Source organism: Aulonocara stuartgranti (genome assembly GCF_965226115.1).
Source record: "Aulonocara stuartgranti genome assembly, chromosome: 22".
Classification (NCBI taxonomy): Eukaryota; Metazoa; Chordata; class Actinopteri; order Cichliformes; family Cichlidae; genus Aulonocara; species Aulonocara stuartgranti.
In genome coordinates, this window is record NC_138957.1 from 2,102,916 (window position 1) to 2,122,500 (window position 19,585).

At 41.6% G+C, this 19,585-nt stretch overlaps 1 protein-coding gene across 3 annotated transcripts in view; it reads right to left on the reverse strand.

The window, feature by feature from the left end:
• Positions 1 to 7,832: 7,832 nt before the first annotated feature.
• The window catches only part of LOC309698299 (rho guanine nucleotide exchange factor 2-like), a gene marked incomplete at its 3' end in the record, with an annotated part of 37,011 nt that continues 25,258 nt past the window's right edge, over positions 7,833 to 19,585 (reverse strand). For 2 of the 3 annotated variants that reach the window (XM_082520634.1, XM_082520633.1), the window contains exons 17-23: positions 18,047 to 18,133; positions 16,291 to 16,340; positions 15,491 to 15,526; positions 15,355 to 15,405; positions 12,219 to 12,539; positions 11,536 to 11,704; positions 7,833 to 9,990 (exon numbers count right to left, since the gene is read on the reverse strand). In XM_082520634.1, coding sequence (XP_082376760.1) covers positions 9,962 to 9,990; positions 11,536 to 11,704; positions 12,219 to 12,539; positions 15,355 to 15,405; positions 15,491 to 15,526; positions 16,291 to 16,340; positions 18,047 to 18,133 — 743 coding nt within the window. Of the gene's footprint in view, positions 9,991 to 11,530; positions 11,705 to 12,218; positions 12,540 to 15,354; positions 15,406 to 15,490; positions 15,527 to 16,290; positions 16,341 to 18,046; positions 18,134 to 19,585 lie in introns of those variants that run through there. The other variant, XM_082520635.1, reaches the window with a different exon arrangement.

Genomic DNA, 19,585 nt, shown 5'->3' on the forward strand with positions numbered 1-19,585 from the left:
AATCTGTGACTTTCCTTAAACAATGTCACTCCTCCCATTTTATCACCATGAGCTCAATAGCCCATCTTCAACTATTCCATAAACACCGTAACCCCTTATTTGTTTTACTCATGTCACTTGTCCGTTTCTGCCAAATCCTCCACAGCATTCTCAGAGAAACAAACATTAGCAATGCACATTGATTATCCTGGTGGGCAGGCGTCGGCCATCGACATTCCAGAGGTGCCATAAAAACACCATAAAGTTAGCCAACCCTTCTTGTGGAAAGAATGTCTTTCACATATAAACCCAGAAATCCTATAGTAGAAAAACATTAACTAATCCTCTCATAAACCACATGATCAAACACATGATTAATCATCTGCTGTAAAAAGAAATGTAAATGTTAGCGCTGCGCAAGTTAGTGAATGACACACACATAGTAAATTCACAGACAGAGAAAATGGCATTTAAAAGATTAAATCGTCACGCAACCTCGAATGTTGCTGTCATCTTTCTGCTCCTGTAACAAAAACACATAAATTCATCCACCCTTTTGTCCTGTCTAGGTGGAGGTTAACCTTGAGTCGTGGTCAAGTCTTGTCAGCTTCTATCAGTCAGTCAGTTTGTTCTTTATTTCCATTCATACATTCATTCATTCTTTCTTTGCTGATAGTGGAACCTGTCATCGCATTTAGTTTCCACTTTCAGCAAAATGACGTCATTTCAATAAAAGAAAAAGAACTTTAGATAGGATTACATCGCTGAATCCTTTTTAGGACAGGGACTCTCATTTAATATTGTCCCAAATAAGTAGCTTTCTCCAGAGCCCATTTTAATGTGGAGAAAACTCACTTGACACAATTTTCTCGACGACGTTTAGCACTTTTAATTCCCGACGTGCAGATCTGCTTAAAGAAAACAAAATCAGTGCTTGTTCAAAAGATAAAAATGAAAAATAACAGAGATTATCAAACAAAACTTTCAGTGCACTGTAAAAGTATCAAAATAAAAAAGGCCTTTAAGTCATGACACAAACTCCTCATCAACTTCACAACAGGAGAAGAATCATCAGCTAGATTCACTCCAAACCAACCATCAGCTGCACAACTCACAACATAATCCTAATGTCTTATTAGCTATGAGTTTAATCACCAGGTCTGTGCTCTTCACTCATTTAAACCACAGATCTATTTTATTCAATTTTCACAAAAAAAAAAAAAGTTTGTTCTGACGTATTCAAAGTTGTGTAGCTAAATACAAAAGTCACTCGCACATCAAACAGGAAACTCAGTGTTTTAGAGTCTCCACTTAACACACAAACTCCAACACATCTCATTCACTCGTGCTAAAATTCAATCACCTTTCATTAATCTAAGAACCGATCAACTAATTTGCATATCAGCTATTAACCCACTAAGTTGACAGGACGACAGAAAAGCATGTTCAAAATAGTATCACAAAAGACAATTTCCCTCATACAGTAAATTACTTATGCTGCATTAATCCAGCAGGAAGCTTCTCCCAATTTACCATTTTAACAACTAAATTTATTGTCTGATCACTGATTCGTCAAACCAGGATTTTTTTTTTTTTCCACAAAAGTTAAATTGTTGTCCTGCAACCTAGAGAGTCAATTTTTTTTTGCATTGTATAAATTCAGTATTTAATAACAAGTGTCTGCTAAATTGACACTATTTTAACACTGATGAAAGATAACAAGCTAATTTTCATTGCATGTCTGTGGAGCTGCATATCCAGCAGAGCATGCAATGTGCTATGAGTTTCACTGGTCTTTGCATCACACGAGGTGACTTGGACAAGATGATAAACAGACTCACACACTTAAAATGTTGTCTAATCTTCATGAGCTCTCTTGTGTTTGGAGTGTTAGTATGGTTAATGCATGTTCTGCTTTTGTGTGTGATTTTGAATATTCTATTTTTGCAGTGTTTAAAACTCCGTCTCAATTTTCCACTTAAGCAGTCAGTTTTCTTTTCCCCAGGTTTGCTAACCCAAATTTTGATTTCCCACATTTAATAACAAAATTTGTGTTCTCACCACTCTCATTCTATTGTCCTCTGATGCGGTTGACTTCGTGCTAGTGGCTGAAGTACTGCTGCTGCTGCCTTCTTGGGCAACTTCTTAGCAGGTCCTGCCGGTTTCTTGGCTTTGGCCGCGGCGGGCGTCTTGGCTTTGGTCTCAGTAGCCTTGTTCATCTTGAAGGATCCGGAGGCCCCGGTGCCCTTGGTCTGCACCAGAGTGCCCTTCGCCACCAGGCTCTTGAAGGCGGTCTTGACACGGGCCTTGTTCTTGTCCACATCGTAGCCTGCGGCAGCCAGAGCCTGCTTGAGAGCGGCCGCGGACACGCCGTTGCGCTCCTTGAAAGCGGCCACGGCTTTCACGATCAACTCGCCCACGCTGGGGCCGACCTTCTTCGGCTTGGACCTCTGCACAGGGCGTGTTTATGATGGAGCCTTTCCGACCACAGCCGGCACGTTGAGCGCATCATTAAGGGTCCATTTCTTTCATGTAGCAGTCCTTTCTGAACATTTCGACATGCTGCCGCCGCCGAACCTGGCCTCAGATCCAGCAAGCTCAGCGCGCTGATCTCCAAAAAAGTCCCGAAAGCCAGAAAGACGTCAAATAAATGTCTCGTTCTAAGAGCTCGAACAAAAACTCCTCTTCACGCCGCCATCTTGCTCGCCCCTCTGTGGAATTCATCCAATCAGATAGGAAGATGGGTTTGCTTTTCTTCTTCTCTGGTGCTTTGTTAGATTGCTTCTGCAGCCTCTGCTCCGATACTGCCGCTGCTGACCAGGTTTTTTTTCCAGGTAAGAGTGAGAGTTTTGAGACAGATCGTGCTGTAAATAAGTCAGCCAGAAACTTGGCTTGAACGTTTCCAATTATTAAACTATTGTTTAACAACTATTGTTTAAATTTTCGTCCGACTGCTGCATGTGGAAAATTGATTCAGGTCTGCTTTTCACCTGAAAGTGACAAACTAAAACATGTTCATTATTATCATCACTGCTTAATCAACACACATCTCTCTTTCTCTCTTTTTGTTTGTATTTTTTTTTTTTAAATAGCTGGTGATCTGCAGTATCACAGCTCTCACAATCAAAAACAATTATTTTTACACAGCGCACAAAAACACCGTGACGTCAGACACATTCACACTCATTTTTTCTTCTACGTAGAGTTTACACACTTGAAGGATGGCACATCTGAGGTTAATTTAATTATTTGCTAGCTTTCTCTGAGTGAGCAACTTCTCACTTTTTAACGTACGTTTCAAGACAACAGGCAACTTCCTGTGTCACCTTTTGGTGAGCAACTTCTCACTTAACGAGCAACTTCTCGCAAAACAACAGGCAACTTCCTGTGTCTTTCTGCTTTTAATTTACTTTATTCGGGGACTAAGGAAGTCGTCAGTGTATCTCTCTGGATCACTAAGTGAAACTTCGTCAGCATATCCCGTTTCTTTATGGATCGATCACTGAGAGAGGTATAATACGGACGCATATTTACCTTCGTCAGCCTGATCCCACTTCTGACACCAAATTGAGGGAAATCTCCGTCATCCGTAGATCGAGTTTCCTCCTAAGGCGTGGGCACCAATAAGCAGAGTTCATCCTTTAACATATAACAAAATTAAAATATTCTCATGCATGATCAACGGTTAATCACGGTACCGGCCGGAGTACCGGGAGCAGTTTGGAAGAACAAGAAGACGCGGAGACTGTCCTAGGTTGTCATTCCAAACTGACTCAACTTTATTCACAAGTACAACAGTTTATATAGAGGAAAAAGGTTCGTGTGTCAGCAGATTCTCAGTTCAAACCGGTACAGACCAAATAAGGAAGCGTCTTCCTGCCCTCTGAGCAAAGAAGTATCCTTTGTATAGTTCAGCTACAATTTATGATCATCCCAGCGAAATACACTCCTAGACATAAAATACAGAGTTCTTTCATTAGTGAATTCTGAAACAAACCACCTGGCCTTTAACGAGCCTTTTTCTAAGAGATAAAGAAGGGAGGATGGGAGTAAGGAAGTGGTCTCTGTGGTATTTTCGACCTTGGTACCATCCTGTGATTCTTACACATTAATTCTTGGGTCACAGAGAAAGAGAAAAACAACTAGTAAATGGGCCTTATTGAGTAACAGTTTTCCTGTATAATATCACTATAAAACAATATCCTGTAAATGCTACCATGATATCAAAATATCACAACATGCACTTATACTTTCTCCCACAGAAAACTCATTCCCTTCATCAATCTGATCAGAAACAGAAATGTTCATTTCACTAAGATTATATGAACGTTCAAGAAATGGAGAAACAATCAAGTAACCAGACCACAGTCCACATCAATTCCTCTTTACTCACAGAAGCAGGGGCACCACCAAGCAGGTCCAGGGGGCACTGGCCACCCCCCAAAATTTGCTGCCCCTGCACAGAAGACGAGACATCAGGAGACACCAACAGAGAAACAGTCTGCGGATGGGCTGGGCATCAGGACATACGAGCAGCAGGTCAAGACTAAAGCAACTTGGAACTAAGAATAAGACCAAAGCCACTAAAAATACATGAAGCAACTGCAAACATTACACACACCGACAATCAACAGGCTTGAAAGTCTAAAAAACTGAAACTGCTGGGCACACTGACCCAGAAACATGATAGAGATACAATAAGACACAATAAAATAAAAGAAATGATAATAAATCAATAAAAGTCTCAACAGGAAGCCCATTTAAACAACATACAGTGGTGTGGAAAAGAGTTTGTCATCTTCCTGATTTCCTGTTTTTAATGTTTCATCAAATAAATTTAAATATTAGACAAAAATAGCACAAGTAAACACAAAATGCAGTTTATAAATGAAGGTGTTTAATATCAAGGCTAAAATATTCAAACCCATATGGTCCTGTGTGAAACAGTGATTTTATAACATAAATTAACAGTGGTGAATGACATCTTTGGAAACTTGAGTTCAGTTTCTCTAGCCTCACACAGGCCTGGTGACTTAAATAGGACCTGCCTGACAAAGCAGAGTAGACCAAAAGGCTCTCAGAATCATATCATGTCACAATCCTGCGACTCATCCAGAGGTCACAAAAAAACAGCACAATATCCGAAGAACTGCTTGCCTCACTTCTCTCAGTTATGGACAGCGTTCATGACTCCAACATAAAAACAAGAGACTGGACAAAAATGACCTGCATGGCAAAGTTCCAAGACAAAAACCACTGTTGAACAAAAGGAACATTAAGGCTCGTCTCAGTGTTGCCAGAAAACATCTTGATGATCCCCACGACTTTTGGGAAAATACTCTATGGACTGATGAGACAGAAGCTGAACCTTTTGGAAGGTGTGTGTCCCATTCATCTGCAGTAAAAGTAACACAACATTTCAGAATAGGAACATCATACCAAAATATGGTGGTGGCCCGGGGTTGTTGTACTGACTGAGGACCTGGAAGACTCACTGTGGTAAATGGAAGCATGAACGAGACTGTCTGGCCATCCGTTCATGACGTCAAGCTGAAGTTGGGTTCTGCAGCAGGACAATGATCCAAAACCATGCAGTGTGTTACATCCCAAAGAAGTCTACGGGGTGAGGGGAGGAACATAAAACTAGAAAGAGAAATCAATATCAAGCTAGCCAAAAACATAAGCCTAATGAAAAAACAGGCAAACAAACCAAGGCTTCCAGAAACATCTGACATTCTGACAACCACAAAAATGGCCAAAGACCCTGAAGCGATATTTCAGTCAGCCTTGGAGAACATCTGTTGGCTGCAGGACTCGGACTTCAGCTTGCACTGGAACGTTCACGGCTGAATGTGAAATGGTGGGAATGAGAATCGGCACCTCCAAATCCGAGGCCATGGTCCTCAGCCTGAAAAGGGTGGAGTGCCCACTCCGAGTCAGGGACGAGTTCCTGCCCCAAGTAGAAGAGTTTAAGTATCTCGGGATCTTGTTCGCAAGTGACGGGAGAAGGGAGCGGGAGATCAATAGACGGACTGGTGCAGTGATGCGGACGCTGTACCGGTCTGTTGTGGCGAAGAGAGAGCTGAGTGTAAAAGCAAAGCTCTCAACATCAGGAAAGGAGACATGTCCCATCGTGACCGTTGATGGCTGAAGAGATGGAGCTTTCTACGATACAAAAGAGGAAGCCAGTAACAGAAAATAAGACCCTCAGAACCAGGCCACGTAGAACTCCTGGACTCTTGGAAGTTCAGCCACCCGGGAGGGGCTCAGAGTAGAGCCGCTGCTCCTCCACATCGAAAGGAGCCAGTTGAGGTGGTTCAGGCATCTGGCAAGGATGCCTCCTGGGCGCCTCTTGGGTGAGGTGTTCCGGGCATGTCCCACCGGGAGGAGGCCCCGGGGCAGACCCAAGACACGCTGGAGAGATTATATCTTTCGGCTGGCCCGGGAACGCCTTGGTGCTCCCCCGGATAAGCTGGAGGAGGTGGCTGGGGAGAGGGAGGTCAAAATCCTGACCTGAATCTGATTGAAATGCTGGGATTTTGTATGAAGCTGAGTTACATAAGCTGGAACTTTACAGTCACCCAGGTCATGGTCTTGAGAGCATGAAAATGACAGCTGGACGTCTTAAGGGTCCTGCTGCAGCCACATTTGTTTTATTCTAATAACACTCCTCCTCCTCCATCAGGGGTCACCACAGCAGATCATCGCCTTCCATCTCACCCCATCTCCAGTATCCTCCTCTGTCACACAAATCTTTTACAGATTGTTCTTCACTACATCCACAAATCCTCTTTGTGTTTTTTTTAACCTCCTACCACATTCAGGGTCTTTTGCCCAATGTACCCACAGTCCTTCCTCCTTATGTCCAAACCATCTTAACCTCGCCTCTCTAACTTAACCACATGTTTATAAATCAATATGTTGATCAATTCTAAAGTCTTTTCAAAACAGATGATCATAAAGAGAGTCTCCTGATGTTTAATAATTCATATTTAATAGTTTTGCTCTTTGGTGCTGCTTTATCTCAGGTGGTCTAAGAGCAGACAAAAGCTCTATGTGGTGTTTTGGGGCTATGGGGGGAGGAGGGAGCTGCAGAGAGCCAAGTAAGACTACAACTTTTAATTCCTGGTCTTTACTTAGTGTTGATTTAATAAATTAATCCTTATTTCTATAAATAACAGCTGCACCATCTAAAGTGGAATGACAAAAACTCTCCTAATAAGACCAGATCAGTTATCTTTAATGCCCACATTGGTTTTTGGGCACCACATAGACAGCTAGCGGTTGAAGGATGACATGTAGCTATGTAATCAGTGGTCAGATTGGGAGTCTGATCAAATTTGATTGGAGGCAACTCCTCTACAGAGAGCTTACCAGAGTTGCTCATTTGGGAAAATTGATCTGAAACAAAAAAACAAAGGTGTATCCTCTGATGGCCAGGGCCCTGAAAGTAGGAGGAGCACATGGTGGAACCTATAGCAAATTATAGGGGAACTTGTCCCCGCTTACCTTTCAGTGTAAATATGAGCATACAGTATGTATATGAGGTGTTGCTCTGATTGTTTAACTGGGTCTGTCTAACCTGCTTGGCCCTGTGGCTTTCCCACACCAGATGTATGCACAGAGGTCACACATACAAACATCTTGAGAGGGAATCCTTATGCACTGAGAACATTGAACATGCCGAGCTGACATTATTTTTACTTTCCTGGGGTTGTATTAACAAATGGTTTCCTGGTTGTGGCTACAGATCTGGACACCTGCGCTACTTTGTGGCTGCTATTTCTGCAGTTCATGGAAACCAATCTCAGAAAAGAGAAATCATATAATAAAGAAAATAATTGACACCAGAATATATTTCAGGTTATATATTTTATGTAGTAATACAAATAGCACAATTGGAAAAGGGTGTGCAAAAGTAATTACAGTCCTTGTTTTTGGCTTACATTGCATTCAACCCTATATTGTAACAGGCAAACACTGCAATGAATCCACACTTTGATGCTACTATCTCATACATTCTCATACATACAGTATCATTGTTCTCAGTTGCTTTTGACCATTGTTTACAGTCAAAATGTTGCAAATCCTGTCTTTTTAATCGATAGATGTGCTAAATTATATCTCAGCTGACCCAGTGAATTAGTTATAACTAATTCAAATCAGTTTACATCCAGATTCACTGCATATTTGCAGTTTTATGCAAGTCAGATCAAATACGGTTGATTTTTCTGGCAAAGACATGACAGTAGTATATCTCATGCAGCAGTCACATAAATTACCATTTAAAAAGTCACTATTGTTTCTACAATGTCTAAACTTTAATTATGCATCTGGACCAAATAAGGACTTGTAAAGGTGGTCAAAAACTGTTACTGACATCTGTAGGTGAAAAGAAAAGAAGAAAAAATCTGTTCAGATGCACACATGCTGAGAAAAAAGCTGTTCCTTTAACTCCATATCATATAGTGTGATCATGAAAAGGCTTCCACTGTCTTGGCTACCACAGTTAGTCAGATGGTGGTGTTGATGATGGCACTGATCCTGTCTTAAGTCTGCAAAGCATGATTTGAATAAGCTGGACACAGAAGATGTGAGAACTGAACACTTTTACCTACCAGGATATAGTCTGCACCCCCGTGAGGGGAAGAATAGATTCCACAAAAACAAAGTGCAAATGTCATGTAATCAGTCACTGCAGTAACATTTATGAAAGCCTGACTTCAACATAGGGGGAACTACCCAAAGCCCTTAATTATCATAAATGTCTTCAAGAAACAGAAGCTGAGGGACGTAAAGTTGTCCTCATAATCTCATGACCTGAACATCATCTTTGGAGAGATTGTAAACATGCTCTGCATGCAAAGATCATCGAAAACATCTCAGAACGTGAACAGTGGCTGAAAATTCCTAAATCCAAAATGAAAACACTCAGAAAACATTTAGGTCAGCGGTCTCCAACCTTTTTTGTGCCACGGGCCGGTTTATGTCCGACAATATTTTCACGGCCTTTAAGGTGTTGCAGATAAGTACAACAAAATAAAACCAGTATCGGTACCAAAAAAAGAAGATTTATTCATAACACAGGAAAAGATCCAGGGAAACCGAGTTAACGATAAAAACGATTTAAAAAAATAACGATAAAAACGCTGAAAACCATAAATTTCGCTCCCGAGCCTCAACCCTCGCAGCCCGGTACCGAACGACTCACGGACCGGTCCGTGGCCCGGGGGTTGGGGAACGCTGATTTAGAGTTGTGATACCTGCTAGAAAAAGTTCAACACTGATCTAGTTACTTAGTAGTTAATATGTGAGACAAGTACTTTTTGCATACAACTGTGTCGTCATCAAAGTACTACAACAATTAGGCACATGGGTTAGTAATTAATGAAAGAACAATACTGCAGATAATACAGAGCAACAGAAGATAGACTGACACACAGAACATGAAAAACCAGAACATGTATGTGCTGCATCCTCCTCTTGCTGTTGGTCACAGTAGGGATCAAACTGTAGGCCGAAGTATCACGTCAAGAATTTCAACACAACATTCGAACAAACAGTGCAGTGTATCTACAATCGAAGCCCATCATTTGCCAGCACTGAATGCATGAACTTCAAAACTTTAATATATCAACAGCTTACTGATGGAAAAAGCAGGTGAAATGATCCAGTCGCTGTCAGACCGTTTGATGGTTAGTATTGATTTTGTAAAATGTTTAAGTTATAGTTGTTTTTTTAATTTTATTTTATATTTTGTGTTTTTTCCAAGTCCAAGAGCTTTGGGTAAAGTGTTGATAAATTTCATTAAGACATTAGTAGTTGTAATACTTGTAAGTTTATCATGCAACGTGTGATTAAATGTAAAACTCACTGCCACGTCAACACAAACTACTCAAAAACAAAGCAGATCAAAAATATCAAGACTTCAGATGAGCAAATATATTCATACAGTCATTAGCAGAATGAAAACATGCCAGGATCAGATCTCCTCTGGAATATCGTGAAGATCTGAAAAAAAGAGAACAAATATAAATTCAGACCTCTAACATCAGTTTAACAGTGCAGTATTTTAGTGTCAAGTATCCAAACATAACGGGGGGAGGAACAAATCAAATTAAAGCTCATGTGTTTTGTTTGAGGAATGAGGGATGAGGATACAAAGGCAGTCAATAAACTCGTTGGTGGCTGGACTTCTGGAGTCACCCAAGTTCTTTAAAGCTCTGAATGTTGTGGAGCTGTTCGGATTTATACAGCTTTGCAACGTTGCATGGAAATTGTGGGGAGTACCTCTGGACTGGCAAGTTGGCTGCGGGTTGTTGTATAAAAAGCTAAGTGTAAACATGTAACCCATCTTTTTTCTGGGAAATCAAAAAGTAAATTGTTTGGGAAACGGTGTAGCTATGTCTTTATATCCTAATCAGACAACCAAGTACAGTAAAAGGTCTTAAGTGTGGTATTTGCATTTGGTTGCTGAGGAGAAGGGCTTAGACTAAAATGGAAGAAATCAAACGGGAACATTAGGAGTACCAAACCACATCAGCAGTTTGGTACATTTTTTTAGTTACATTTAGTTACATTTAGTTACATCTACAAATGACGATAAAGTTATTTTGTCAGAAAGTGTTTTGTAACATTTCTGTCCTGATGCTCAGTTATACAGGTAAATCCCAAAAGCTTGACTCTGTTCATCAGGACGTTTTCAGTGGGAGAAACGTTTCGTCACTCATCCAGGTGACTTCTTCAGTCTCAGCTGACTGCAGGTCAGTAACTTGACCATTAGTATGCAAATTGTCATGACCAGTGATCAACAACCACCGATCAGTGGCCATGAGTCCCATTCACAGAGAGCTGGGGAATGGCTGCAATCACAGAAGAGCCACCTCGTCAGGCCAGGACTCTGCAGTCTATTTACACCTACAGGCCAGTGGACTCTTTCAATGATGAGGATGTAACATCCTGGACAGGGAGGAACGCTGGTTTGAGGGCGGAGTCAAGGAGGCCATTTATGTGAAAAGGGAAAGACCATCTCTGAATGGAGGAGGGGCCTAAGGGTACATCTGTCACCATCTTACAATGCTGTGATTGCAGCCATTCCCCAACTCTCTGTGAATGGGACTCATGGTTGTTGATCAATGATCATGACAATTTGGATATTAATGATCAAGGAACTGACCTCCCAGCCCATTGTTCCTTCAGTGCTGCTGGTTTCAGTCATTGTGCAAATGTCCTGTTTAAAGGTTGGAAACCTGCAGTCAGCTGAGACTGAAGACGTCACCTGATGATGATGAAACGTTTCTCCCACTGAAAACGTCCTGATGAACAGAATCAAACATTCTAGTTTTCTTTAGTAAGGAAAAGTTATTACTATTTTTTACACAATAACTAAATTATTTTCAGAAAAAACAACTTGTTATTTTTCAATTAACACTCAATATGATTTGGGCTGTCACTTGAGAAACCGCTGTGCCAAAAACAAAAGAAATGGTAAATGGACAAGAAAGATATAGATACATAGACAGCAGTCGGTCACGTCGTGTCTGTCTGTTACCTAACCTTTGGAGCTTTCAGATGCAGTCCCATCGTCATCATCATCTGACGTCACATACACCTCTAGGTCAATGACTTGCTGCAGGCTTGACTGGTGAACAGAATCTTGGTTGGCTTGCATGTTATAAACTCCAGACATCTCTGTTTCTGACTGCATTGACAAAGGCTTAGACATCTAGGAAAGAGCAAAGAAACATGAGTAATGGGTACAGAAAACACAGCTGATTTATAACAACCACCAGGTTTATTTTACTCCTCTCAGAGGTTGTTTCTTCGGGCTTTTCTGCCTCTTTGTCAAATGCTTAACTTCCAAAGATCAAACTATCTGCTCCGCGTTCGGTTATCAACCTAGCTCAGTCATCACCAGATCAGCAGCCAGAGGTAGTGTGTCTGTTCTGTTCATGTTACAGTCAGTTTGTTTTTCACAGCTATCCTCGTTGTCTGTTCTGATCGAGCATATGTGATGGTCTGTACTCCCATGGATGGCCTGCATCTCCTGGTAGCGTTGTTCCAACTTTCTGTAAATAAACCTGTGTGACCTTTTCCCTGTGTCCTCTGTGTGTGGGTTCATGATTCTGTTCATGACAGAAGGATCTGACCTCCATGGAGTTAAAATTTGTTTAAAATCTGTGTCTTGGCGCCCCTTGTTGCCCCTATTATACTATATCAGTATAAGTAATTGAACTTACCTGAGAGGCCTGTTCTCCATAGCGCTGTGAAGCAGGTGCAACCCCACTGGTGGCTTTCATTTGTCGGACCTGCCTTTCTAGCTCAGCCCGGGCCCTCTCGCTGTCTTTGAACCGATTTTCTGCATCCCTCAGTCTCAGCAGCTCTTCCTGCAGCAGGCTGTGTTGTCTCTGCAGAAGCGCCAGTTCTCCTATGGTTGACAATACAGTGGCTTCCCGATGGCCTCCATCTCGCAACAGAGGGCGCCATACTTCACTTGGAGACATGGTGCCCTGCTGCTGCAGTAACAGCTCCAAGATTGAGTCTTGCTTAATAACAGCACCCTGTCATATTACAAGGAGAATCCAGTGTCAGATATTTTTGGTTTGTGACAGAGTCAAATATGAAGTGTGTCTGTTGTGTTGTGATGTTTTAGAAAGATTCCACAGTTGTGTTATTTTGTAAAGATGGATTCGCTTCTTTGTTTCTGGTAGATTTGACTTTTATTTACAAATATTTCAAACCAGTCGACCAAATAAGCACCAAAAGACTGCTGCGGATCAGCTTTAGTTTAGCTTTTACTGTGAAAAAAATCAAAACATGTATAAATAAAGAAATATTAAGCACTAAATGTACAGAAAGACATAAGAGAGAGAAATAGAAAAGTGATTAATTGCACATAAAAAAGTGGCAGGAGTGAGCAGCAGTACAAGTTTGAGCAGCACAAGATTGCAGTGTGAAGTGTGATTATTAAGTGTGAGCTCATGCGTCTCATGTCTGCATGTCTTATGATGTCAGGCTCGTGTTGTCATGGCTACGTCTCTCAGTGTTTCCTGTTTTATTTTGTAGAGTCAGGAGTCTCCATGTTCAGTGTGTTTTGTTTTACTTCCCCTGTGGTGTCCTTATGTTCAGCTGTTTCCTCGTGTGTTCCCGTGATCACCTCCTGTGTGCGTTCAGTCTGTGTCAGGTTGTCTGTTTGGTTTCACGTCATGTCACAGAGATCTAACTGCTCAGGTTCATGTTGGGTTTATTTCACAGTTCCATGGTCCCATGAACCTGTTCAGTTCCATGTCTCTCGCCACAGTTTCCATAGTTATTTAGTTTTCCCAGTTTAGGTTTCAGTTAGTTGTGGCTATGTTTTTGTATTCATGCTTACCAGCCATAATAAACATCTCGCTGTTTGTTTAAACCTTAGTCCCGTTTTCTTCTCTGTCTGAGATTGGGTCACTCTACACACCGTCAGCTCCCACTGACCGTGACAACACCTGCACTGCTACAACTGTCTGCTGGGACTGAACGACACTGCATTCGTTCTGAAGACAGTCTGCAAGCTGGTAAACTGCCCAAGGAAGAAACTTCTGAGGCTGGATCCTGTCACACTGTCCTTTGTTCTTTTCACTTTTTTATAGCAATAACTGGATGAGACACTCCTGAGAGTAATGTTTTCAGTAAATGGACTGATTCTTATAGAGCGCTCTCCCGGAGTGCTCAAAGCGCTGTAGACAACACACCCACTCATACAAGCACTTCTAAACACAAGTGCAAACTAATCTCCACACACCCTGATGTGAATGTTACCAAGCAGGTACTGTGTTAGGAGACCTGGGTCGTTGACGCAGAGTTTTGAAGGTTTTTTTTACTATTGTACTTTGATTCTTATTGTTTATTGTTTCTAGTCTTTTGGTTTCTTTCTTAATGTTCTGGTTTCTGTCTGTGTTTCTTGCTCTGTCTCCCCTGTCTGCTGCGTCCCCTTGAGAAGTCCATGTCTCTGTGTTATGTTTCCTGTTTTACTTTGAAGGTCCCTGTCTGATGTTAATGTATCTGGTTTTGCTTCCCCTGTCTCGTCAGCCCTGATTTGTCCCAGCTGTGTTTCCCTCCTGTCTCTCATTCCCTGACTGCTCCCTCTGTGTATTCAAGCCCTGTGTTTCTGGGTCAGTGTCGTGATCTATCATCCCTCCATGCTGTGTGGTCCGGCCTTCTGCCTGCCAGTTTAGTTTCCAGTGTTTCCAGTGTTTCCAGTGTAGCCAGTGTAGCCAGTTGTGTCATGTAGAAATAAATCTTTATTTTGAGTCTGCGCTTTTGGGTCCACCTTGCCATCACTACTGCCTGCACACAGCCTTCACATGACAGAAGATCGCGACCAGAACATGGCCCCCGCAGACTGTTTCTGCTGGAGGTTCTGGAGAACCGCTCCTGTATGACGAGCCAGAGGATTTGCAGCCCGGTCAGCTGGAGGGTTCGTGGCCCGACCCACCCCCTTCCCGGAGTAAACAGCGTTCACAACGCCGCCACTCCAGAACGACTGAGCACACCCCATTCATGGGAGAAAGTGAATGTTTATTGCCCTCTCCACTCGAGTATTCCAACCCAACCTTCTGCAATTTCTTTCACTGTGAGCAAGACTGTTTTTCACTCAGAGGATTTATTCTGTCTGAATCGGTTGATTCAGAGAATGTAAGTCTTGTTCCCGCTGGAGGGTCCGAGGGGCCCATCCAGCCTTCATCGCTTGCCGCGCCACCATCTGCGGCTTCCATGCCGTTGTCTGGTCCTGCCGTCGCCTGTCTGGTCCTGCCGCACAGCCGGCCTCCAGACCTCCTTCACCTGCGCTGCTGCCGCCATTGCCTTTCGCACAGTCGGCCTCGTGAACTGTTTAGGGCTGTTGTGCTGTCGACCTCTGGGCCCCCTGAACCTTTCAGAACTGTTTACTGTGTTCTTGAACATTTCATGGCTTTGCTTTGGACTCTGGCTCCTTGTTTTTAGTTTGTTTCATTTGTTTGTTTGAATTATTTTCAATATTTCTTGAAGCTGCTAAATTTAGCAGCACTCAGTGCAGTTGTGGCAGTTGCCTGCCTTCATTTTAAAAGGTTTGTAACATAATTTTCAGGAATTTTAGTTAAAGAGGATTACAAAAGTGAACAGGAAATACTGAGTTAAGTTATGTCAACTAATTCCCCTCAGAGACATGCTTTTATAAAATGTAGTTATTAATCATGTTAGTTTTATCGTAGTCAAAAAGTACATGTAGTCAGAACATTGGCATTCAGACAAGCTTTAAAGTTTATCAACTTAACAAAACTAAGGTGAAGGTGACCTCGTACACAGTGTCTGTAACATGTGGTGTGGTGTATGGAGTGCTGTGGCAGGTTAAGTCCGACTTACCTGGAGTGCATGAAGATAAACGCTGAGATTCACCAGCCTTTGGCAGATCTCCTGTCAGACACGAGCAGCATACTTATTACTGACTTCTGTTTTAAATGCACTTTAAATAAACAGACATACTTTAAAAGTTACTTACCATTAGCGGTGACTTGTCTTGTCGCTTCGTGCATTCCTTTATTAGGCAAAAACGTTTTCCACAGACAGCAGAGAGTGAAAACAGTTGAAGCAAAGTTATTACAGTTCACCAACTCAGAGAAACATTTCAGATTTTCCGCACAGATCCAGCTCGACCTGGATGGTTACACTCATGACACGCCCACACAGGGACAGAACTAACAAGGAACCAGGGGACCCGAGGCACCAATGCCCCAGACCCCACACCCAACCCAGGAGCACCTACCAACACAAGTATCCCAGGCACCATTCAACACTGCAAGGCAACATCCACTCACGTCCCCCACCACCACAAATCAGGACAGACACACAGACGCCCCTAAAACAAGAGTCCAGTGACTTCAGTGTGAACTGGAGTCACTCTGTCCTGTCTTTATTATACAGGAGAGCTTTTTGTATTCATCAAAAACTATACCGAAATATCTATAGTGGCTCGAAAATAAAAGAATGAAGGTCATACAATACATGACCTGCTGTGCTGATATTAAAATATGATTATTAGAGATATACTTGCAGTTAATGAAATTACTAAACACAAGTAAAGTTTGAATTTGACATTGAAAGCTAAATTCTTACTGACATTATTGATGTCAAAGATGAAAATTAAACTCTAGTTTTGCTGATAAAATAAAAGTCTCTGGACAAAATGACTCATCGGTCCCGTTAACTTTACTATATGCAACACAAACCAAATCTGAGACCATGTTCAGTTCCATAACTGCACCTCCAAACCCTTTCCCATCATCAACTCTTTGTCCTCACCTTTGCTGCAATAAAATGCTGGGCTCCATTGACCAACAGCTCTTGGTCACCTGAGAAGAGACAAAACACACTCAGTACTTGTCTTGGAGCGATATGTGCAATTTAACCTTTATTTAAAAAAAAACAGAAGCTTTTTTATGTAATTCTAAGTTGTTGTTGTAACATAGTTTTCTGGTATCACTTTATAATGATGTCACACTATTAAGCATTAGTAAGGTAAGTATGCTTAATTCATCATTTATAAAGTATTACTCTTCATTAGTATGTAATTTATAAATGTGGATATAATTGTTTATTCTAGACTAAAAAGCTCACTCATAAGGCGCCCATGGTATATTTAGTGTAAATCAGTGACTGAGTGTTTTAAAGGTTTTCTTAATACTTCAGATTATAATTCATGGTTAATTCAGGCAGTTACCAGCAGGCCTGGACTGGTAATCTGGCATACCGAGTATTTGGATGGTGGCCCAGTGCACATGTGGGCTGATGTGTCCACATATTTTCTTTCCTTTGTCGTTGTAATTATACTGTCCAGTAAGCAGCATGAAGACCCGCTGCACATCGCACTGACAGCAGTTCATTTTCATTACTGACACCAAATCACCCAATCACATCCCTTACTGCAACCAGCCCCTCCCCCACTTTCCATGAATTCATGCACCTTTTTGAGAATTCAGATTTATGTGGCCATTAAATAGCAGTATTTACTGACTGAGTGCAGTAACATGCTAGGGAAATCAAGGCTCCATGATAACGCTCATTGATTTGGGATTCTCCTTCATGGTGGAGAACCACCTCGTAACCTGATCTCCTCCTCGCCCCACGGAGCTGCTCTGAGTTCTCACTGAATGAGGAGGAGGTGGAGTCCTTACTTCTTTCATTTAAGCTGTTCACCTGTGTGAAACCGCTATTTAGTCTAATTCAGCTGCACTAAAGCTAACAGACCACAAACCAGACGAAAGCTGAACCTCGGGAACGATCTAAAGAAGTTCCAAAGTCTCAAACATTCCAGAGACATTTTCCTGCATTACCAGTTTAATATGATGGACCCTTTCTTTATATTGTATACACGTATTTGTGAAGCTCTGTGAAAGATTTATTATTGTTTTGTAAAAACAATGTTCATGTTTTATGTTAAATGAAGAAATCTTTGTATGTTCAAGTTGAGCTGTCCTGTGGCTCCACCTCCTTGGTGCATCTTCCTCTTAAACCCCGCCTACAAACCTGCATTATTGTGCAAACCTCAGGTGTGTTATGTTTGCATCTGTATGTTCTGTACTTCTTTCTGTGTTGTCTGCGTCATGTCTCTGTTGGGAAAATAGCTGAGACGTAAATAACCTTCACTTCACAATTAACAAATAGTAATTGTCTTAATTAACCATGAATTACACTATGAAACCAGCATTTATAAAACCTCTATTAACCTCACAAACAATGAGCTCATATCTTAATCATCTTAATCATTATATAGAGGAATGGGCGTCCAAATACTTTGTTATTTATGTATTTAGAAATGTTACCATGAACACATTATGAGCTTATTAATCAAGAATGAACATTTATATCTGTATTCATACATTACATACTAAATAGGAGTGTTGTGTTCCAAATGATGACCAAAGCACTTACTAATACCTAACTAATGCCTGATAGTGCCACATTATAGGTTGTTACTATTTTTCTTAATGTATAAATCCATAATTAATTCAGTCAAACTTAAGATGATCATGAATGAGAGACTGAAACGCTGACTTACTACAGTCTACCACCTCCATGTGGCTGTGATGGCACAAAAGGCGGGTGTCCATGCTGAAGCCCAGAAGGAGTTCACTCAGCCTGTCCACTGTGAGGACACACACACACACACGCGCACACACAAACACAAACACACACATATTTCTATTAACTTTACATCTTTTTCTATTTTTCTGTTCCCATGTTGATTCCTCCTGCATGTCTTGTGTTTGATCTCCTCTCTGTGTCAAAACTGCAGCACGTCAGATGTATATATAGCGCGTCAGTCAATGGTAAGTGAGCTCGATATGGCCAAAACAGCTGTTAACTTCCAAAGGGTCGTCGCGTCTCTTCTTAACCTAACTTCAACAACTCTTTGCTAAAGTTTCTTCCTTTCTCATCAACTTTATCCCCTGTAGTTACCACAGCTCTGCTCATCACCCTTGTTTTGAAAATTGCTACCAGTTCACTATTCCTCAGACATCCTCTCAGTTCCTCCACACGTATATCATGTAGACCATTTGCCTTCCACTCTTCATCTTGGCGTAACATGGGGGAAGTAGAACAGACGACGCAGCGACGAACAAAGGAAGACTGAGGACTTAAATGCACACATGAGGTGATCTGGGGAAGTGGAGACACATGAGAACACAGCTGACTAGAAGGAAACATAATGACAATACAGGGGAGAGTAACCCTAACTACAATAAACAAAGAACACCATACTCTTTCAAAATAAAACAGGAAACACAGAGACATAGACATGGAGATAGAACATGAACTTAACCTAACCAGAGACATGAAACATGACAGGTAGACACACGGACCAGGGAGAGATGACAAAAGGGACTAAGAAACCAAGGACTAAACTGCAAACTAGAAAACAACTAGATGTGTTAAACTACACATGTGGATACAAAAACAAGCGTTAGAACTTAAACCCTGGGCCACATGGCCCAGTACCGTGACACTTACTTACAATGATCCTCTGTACTTGCCGTATCTGTCCTGCTTTCGCTCTCATTTTCTTTATTGATCAGCTCATCAAACTCCTTCCATCTCAACACACTTTCTTTACTCACAGCAGACAGCACACTGTAAGCCTTTGCCTCTCTATCTCTTATTTGATGTACATTTAGTTCTTGCTCATTCAGTCTGTTTCCAGACGATACATAAAATACTGTAGTACAGTTTTCCTCACCGCTTCATCCAGCTTCTGCCATTCAGTCCTGGATTTTACCTTCACTTACTTCCTTATCTTGATTTCCAGAGGCACCTTGGTTTTTGAAAAATCCACAGCCATCAGCCCTACCTACCCAGCACTACCTCATCACCTCTGTTCCCTCGGTCTACATGTCCACTAAAGTCGGCTTCAGTCTTGAAGCTTTAGCCTCAGCCTCAACTATGTGACAGCTCACGGTCACTTCAGAAAAAATTCAGGGAGAAAAAGTGGATGTAGGAGTTTGGGTAGTAAATATTTTCATTCTTGTTTGCTACAAAATGTTTGTTTTTACTCATACTTCTAATTAAAATTATGTGAAGTTATGTACAAAAACAGTTA